Source organism: Balaenoptera physalus (genome assembly GCF_965194825.1).
Source record: "Balaenoptera physalus genome assembly, chromosome: 9".
Lineage (NCBI taxonomy): Eukaryota > Metazoa > Chordata > Mammalia > Artiodactyla > Balaenopteridae > Balaenoptera > Balaenoptera physalus.
Window position 1 is genome coordinate 44,385,129 of NC_138888.1, and position 6,988 is coordinate 44,392,116.

General features: G+C 38.9%; 1 protein-coding gene across 1 annotated transcript; it reads right to left on the reverse strand.

The window, feature by feature from the left end:
• Positions 1 to 3,530: 3,530 nt before the first annotated feature.
• On the reverse strand, positions 3,531 to 6,988 carry CALHM4 (calcium homeostasis modulator family member 4; the record flags this gene model as incomplete). Its single annotated transcript, XM_082475510.1, is given in 5 exon segments — positions 3,531 to 3,917; positions 6,134 to 6,217; positions 6,219 to 6,607; positions 6,610 to 6,632; positions 6,933 to 6,988. Coding segments are annotated over 5 exon segments (939 nt in total).

Here is a 6,988-nt window from a genome sequence, read left to right on the forward strand (position 1 = left end):
ATAAATAAATAAATAAATAAATAAATAAATAAATAAATAAATAAATAAGTAACTAAAATCACATTGTTGTTTCTTATTACAATCATGCATTAGAATTTTTTTAATGGATTTGGAGACTGAGAACAGAAAGAAGACAAAGAAGATGATGAGTATAAGTATGATTCTGCAACTCAGCTCTGGAGAACATTTAGAAAGCTGAGTAAAACATGTCTAAACATTGGGATTGTATTTGTCTTCTGGGAAGGAGGCAGCTTGGATTGTGACAGGCAGATGGGGGAGATGATGAAGTTAAGAAATGACCAAGTCTGTATTTATGCCAAGCCACAGCATTTGATGTAGTTTCCAAAACCATTTGGTAGCAAAATATAAGGTAGTATTAGCACATAATTGATTTTAATCATATGTTTTAAAATTACATAAATCCATTAAGCATAAAGGGGAGGAAGTACAATGTTCTTAATGGAAACGTTTCATCTAACTGGCTATGGAACAGAAGACTATGCTGGACAAAACCAAAAAAACTTGGCAATTTAATTTGAAATAGATAATATACAATAAAACTCAAGGTTGTGTACTACCCTTTAAGTATTCATATAGATGCTATAAAGCCCTTTGAAGCCATGCAGAGGAGCCAAAAAATACTTAATCTTTTGATAGAAAACTACAGTGATAGGTCATGATTAAGTGGTTCAAAAGAAAAAACTGTATGTAATACTCTGAAAGAGTTTGGTATAGAAAGCACTTCTAGAATATAGTGGAAAGAAAGTTTCCTGGTGTCAGTATTTGAACAACTATTCTTTCTGATAATATAATGCTTTAACTTCATACACTCTGACTTTGCTGACAGAAAAATCTTACTGAAAAGTATTTTTTCTAATTTCTGTATATTATTCTATATATCAGAGTATACTCCCTGAAAACTAATAAAATAATTCTGATCATGATATAAAATGTTGATTTAACTAGTGAGTCCCAATACAGAGGAACTTCAAAGATTCTCAGATAAATAGGGCCATAGAATTTGGAGCTGGAGAAGACGGTAGAGAACAAAGTGGAAGGGGCCTTTCATAATTACACAGCTCATATCACAGCAGACAAAGACCCTACTTCCATACTTACTTCTATTTTTTAAAGATCCCTCTTGTAATGTCATATCAGAACTGTATATCGAATTAGATGACAAAGTGGAATGACTCTCCTTGGCCACTTGAAAAAATCAGTACACAAACATTCTTTTAAATGCGGAATGCCAGCGAATGTCTGTAGAGAAAGCTCAGAATCAAACTCAGTGATATTTTCCTTCCAATAAAAACAACCTGAGCTACTAGCACTCCGGAAGATTGTATACTCATTCATCTGTATATATATAAACATAAACATCTTATTAGATTTAGAAGGGACCTCAAGAATTCATTTGGTTCAGTTCCTTCCCCTCCAGCAGGTATCATCATCCCTACTTTACAGATGCAACAACTGAGTCCCATAGAGACTAACCAACTTGCCCAGTGAGTAGTGGAGAGGGAGGAACAGGTCTCCTGTCCTAGCAAACTACCATACTATGTGTCTCCTATTGGTTAAAAAAGGATAGTCTTCTTAGAACTCATTTTTTATTTGTTTCTGTTAAGTTTGAGGGACCCATAATTTCACACAAAATAGACTCTTCCATGACTGTGTAAAAGTAGATTACCAAGTGAGTGATTGTTTTTTAGATAGTCAAATTCTCCGGTCTCCTTGAAAGTGAATCCTGAAAGTCAGCTTGACTTTTGGCAGTTGGTCCATTGTCCAATAAGCAGCCACTATTTTGGTTTAAAAGATAAAGAAAAACCCTCGCTTTGCTTATTTTGGCCAATGAACCAGTTGAAGTGAATGTGGCAAAAATCAGGCATGAGACACTGTATATATCAGAAATAATCAAAATAAAATAGAAAACTGTCAAATATTAGAAGTGAAAAGGTAGGTAGGTCTTCCTTTTTAGAGTTCTAGATAATGGATATACAAATATAGGTTGCAGTCTTGCTTTCTAATACGGATTATGAGTGCAAAGGTGCAATTTGATAATGGAAAGGTACCGAAGGTGTCATCATAGTGGAACACAGGGGAAACTTTCTAGGATAAACTTTCTATATCATAGCTGTAAAAATACTTCTGGTATGGAGGTGCTACAAATAACATTTATGACACCAGTGAGGATACAATATGTCATCTTTCCTTGGTTACGGCACGATGACTCAAGACCTTCTTGCATGGGCTTCTCCCTTACATGTTAACACTTTAGAAAGGGCTTTTTATCCTGATTCCCAAAAGGTCAGATATTTAAGCTTGAAGAAAGAGGAAGAAGCAGTGAAAAGTTGCTGGATATTATATAGAGGTAGAAATTTTTAACAACAGAAATTAGAGACAGGGAAAATAATGGTAGAAGACATGGAATGCAAAGAGGGAGGGTGACAGTAACATTTATTACCACTTGTTTTATGAAAGGCACTGTGCTGAGTACTTAGCTTATATTATCACATTTAATTGTCACATATATCCTCACAGTAGCTCTGAGGTAACTACTATGCGCAGATAACAAAATGGCTCTCAAAGATATTAATTTCTGCGTAGCTACTAGGTAACAAAACTAGGATTCAAAGTTTGATGTGACTACAGGGCTTCCCTGGTGGCGCAGTGGTTGAGAGTCTGCCTGCCGATGCAGGGGACACGGGTTCGAGCCCTGGTCTGGGAGAATCTCACATGTCGCGGAGCGACTGGGCCCGTGAGCCACAACTACTGAGCCTGCGCGTCTGGAGCCTGTGCTCCGCAACAAGAGAGGCCGCGATAGTGAGAGGCCCGCGCACCGCGATGAAGAGTGGCCCCCACTTGCCGCAACTAGAGAAAGCCCTCGCACAGAAACGAAGACCCAACACAGCCAAAAATAAATAAATTAATTAATTTAAAAAAATTTTTTAAAGTTTGATGTGACTACAATTTTCACATTTTTTATTTTTATTTTATCTTATCTTATTTTTATTATTTTTTAAAATTTTATTTATTTATGGCTGTGTTGGGTCTTTGTTTCTGTGCGAGGGCTTTCTCCAGTTGCGGTGAGTGGGGGCCACTCTTCATCGCGGTGCGCGGGCCTCTCACTATCGCGGCTTCTCTTGTTGCGGAGCACAGGCTCCAGACGCACAGGCTCAGTAATTGTGACACACGGGCCTAGTCGCTCCGCGGCATGTGGGATCTTCCCAGGCCAGGGCTCGAACCCGTGTCCCCTGCATTGGCAGGCAGATTCTCAACCACTGTGCCACCAGGGAAGCCCCCACATTTTTTTAAATTAGACCAATATAGCCACTACCAGACCATCAGTGAAATTTCAAAAAGCGAAGCTGGCACAATGATCAGATAAACTGATTTTGGAAATAGCATTTAGGATGGACTTCTGTAAACAAATATCAGAAGAGAGAAAAAAAGATGAAGAGATTACACTGAAACTCCCTCACCATAAAAATAAAATATCTGTTAAGCAACCTGAAATGTGAAATGTGCTATGATTAAGGTTTTAATTCAATACTTCCTGATTTGCTTTCCTCATTATCCTCATCCAACCTGTCTCCAAGGAAGCTGTAGTGACCTTGCATGTCATTACCCATGCAGAGAAAGCTGGGTACTGAAATATCTCTCCAGTCGTGACATGAGGGAATACGGATGTATTGGACATCTTCATTTTCAGGAATGAAGCCAAATAGCTGCTTTATACGCTGCACGATGAGGAACCGTGAGTGCTGTGCTGCAGCTTGTTCAAAGAGCTCCCTCTCATCATAGAGGTGGTTGGTCCAGTAGCGATGCCGCAGAGAGGTGAGGGGTGAGCAGCACCTCGCCAAAGAGCAGGAGACTAGGACAGTGATGGTTGCCAAGGTGATCAAAATCCAGCCCAGCATCTTCATATAATTATTCAAAAGAAAAACAGAAAACATCAATATATCAAATATTTAAGAAACAACCATGGTAGGAGGGATTCCTACAAAACGGAGAGCTAAAATGTGGGTAAGAAATTTGCTTTTCTAGTCTTTAGCGTATTAGCAGGTGCTATTCATTTGATCCCAGATGCAGGTGTGACAGAGGATATAGGCCCAACCATTTCAACTTGGTTTTGGGATTACAAAGGATTTTTGGATTTGGGGGATTTCCAAAGGATTTTGAAATGGATTCTAATTACTGTCCTTGAAGTGGCAGACACGATAACCTACCAATTACCTTTGCATAATGGACATAAAATACATACTTTGATTTTAGCTCAACCATCAGGTATAGGGCCATGCAGTCTTTGGACACTTAATAAATATTTGATAATGATGGTGATGAAAATGATGATATAATAGATAACAATGGTAGCTTCGTAAGGTGTCTTCAATGATGTACCAGCAAGTATTTGTTGACATTTCTTCTTGAATTGCTCTTTCCTTTTATTTTTCTGTGACCAAAGAAAGTCAGTGAGCAGACTCTCATGTCCTTAAATGTGTAGCACCTATTGTTTTCCTTTTCATTTTCCTCCCCTTTCAAATAAGCATTTGCTGACCAGTTTTATGATTGATTTTTGAAATATACTTTGAAAGGAAAATGAACTAGATTTTATTTGCAACTATTTAGTTTCCATTTTTAAAGACTGACATAAGTAGCTGTTTTCTATATTTAGATTCCTTTTTTTCCTTTTCATTATTCTTTTTTTCAATATTTAGTGGTGGTTATGTAGATTGAGAGAGACAGATTCCACACATTTAGGGAAGCCAGCAGTATGCAGCCATAGTCTGGGAGGTGAAGGTCTCTTCCACAGCTTGTGATTCACTAACAGGCCTGGTATTACCAGTGTGTGCAGAGCAGGATAGCTTCACTCTAGAGAGGCTGAAACCTACAAAGTGATACTGAGGCCAGCACCACAGAGGAAAGGTCATCTCGGATGCCCATTAATTCATCAGCTATCATTTACTGAGCCCAAGGTTGACCTCCCACCATGTGCTGTGCATGGCGCTTGGTTATTGGGACTCACATGTGAATTTAGATACGTTCATTCTTTCCAAGTCTTTATGCCGAAGGAGGGAGATGAAATATAAAGCCAAGAAATATTCTGTGTGTTGAGAGCAATTTTTTCAACTAAATAGCATTAGTACTTTTAAAATTTAATAACTGAAAAGTGACAGGTCAAAAAATGGCTTTGCAATAAGTAGCTTAAAATTAATGTGTTTTTCTCAATATTCAGTAATAACCTAAAAGGAAGGGAAAAGAATCTGAAAAAGAATGGATATAAGTATATGTATAACTGAATCACTTTGCTGTACACCTGAAACTAACACAACATTGTAAATCAACTATACTCCAATATAAAATAAAAATTAAGTTAAAAAAATTAATGTGTTCTTACTAAATTGCAGTGATTTGAAATGTGTTTTATCCCCAAATGCCTTGGAGAAACTGATAAAAGCCAATGATTCTTTCTGTGATGACAAAAATGTACTTGTACATCTTTAAATTTAACCCATAAACCCAGTAGGTTTAGGTCTTCTCCTCACTTCACTCCACCCCCTCACACAAACCTATCTAAGGACACTAAATTTAGAACTATCACTGGTGTTTATTTTTAATCATAATTCAGCTTCCTGTAATTTTAGATGGGATTTTAATATATAAGAATGCATATTTAAGAATATAGATGCAGAAAGATGGAATTTAGTAATATAGCAATAATAATTTTAATATCAATATCTGAAATTCATTGTTTTAATATAGATTCTGAACACAGTACTGAGCACTTTAGATGTATTAGTTTATTTATTACTCACTCCAACCCTATGTGATAGATCCTATTAATAATATCCCCATTTTACAGCTGAGAAAAGTGAAGCATGGATGAGTTATACAACTTGCTTAAGGTTTTGCAGGTTAATAAATGGCAAAGCAAGAAAACGCAGGTCTGCTGACTCCAAAGCCCAACATCCTAACTATATTTACATAGCCGCTCAGTAAAAGTCAAATTGATGAGTGGCATCTAGTTTGTGTTCTATAATCACACAATATGAGAAGCAGCAGGTATGGGAAATGTTTCCAGTGATTGTAGTTAATATGGGATAGCAGAGCAGCAAAGAAAAAATCAAGCACTTACTTGTGACTGGTATCTGTGCAGAAAAGCGACTTCATCTCTGACCAGGATCATGTCGGATGGAGCTGATGTGCAGCATGGAAAACCCAGCTAAGATCTCTTCCCGTTTGCTGGCACTGACATTGTCAAACACTCGGTAATGGTCCACAGATGCGAATTCACTTGCTGCGCATTCGTAGTACGTGCCTGTCAGCAGGGTCACCGCCAGCCACGTTAGTGGAGCAACAAGTGCCCCCCCAGTGACGCTGAAGAAGCGAAGGCAAACCAGCTTGCGCTCCAGGAAGCTGATTCTCTGGGCCGGAGGGGTACAGCTGCAGCAGTATTCATTGGGAATTGTCCACATCTGGCTTCTCAGAGCAAAGCCAGCAACCAGAAGGATTAAGGCAGGAATGACTAGAAAAGCAGAACCATAATAGAAGTTTTTCCCAACCTGACAGGGACATCTGAATGTGAAAGAGGAGATTTGTTGCCCACCATAGTCAAAGCAGCAATTAAAGAATTGCTAGGGCTTCCCTGGTGGCGCAGTGGTTGGGAATCTGCCTGCCAATGCAGGGGACACGGGTTCGAGCCCTGGTCTGGGAAGATCCCACGTGCCGCGGATCAGCTGGGCCCGTGAGCCACAACTACTGAGCCTGCGCGTCTGGAGCCTGTGCTCCGCATCAGGAGAGGCCGCGATAGTGAGAGGCTCGCGCACCGCGATGAAGAGTGGCCCCCACTTGCCACAACTAGAGAAAGCCCTCGCACAGAAACGAAGACCCAACACAGCCATAAATAAATACATTAAAAAAAAAAAAAAGAATTGATAAATGTTCCACTTCTCTGCAGAGAAGATACAGTATTGTTGAGAGCTGGGCTCAT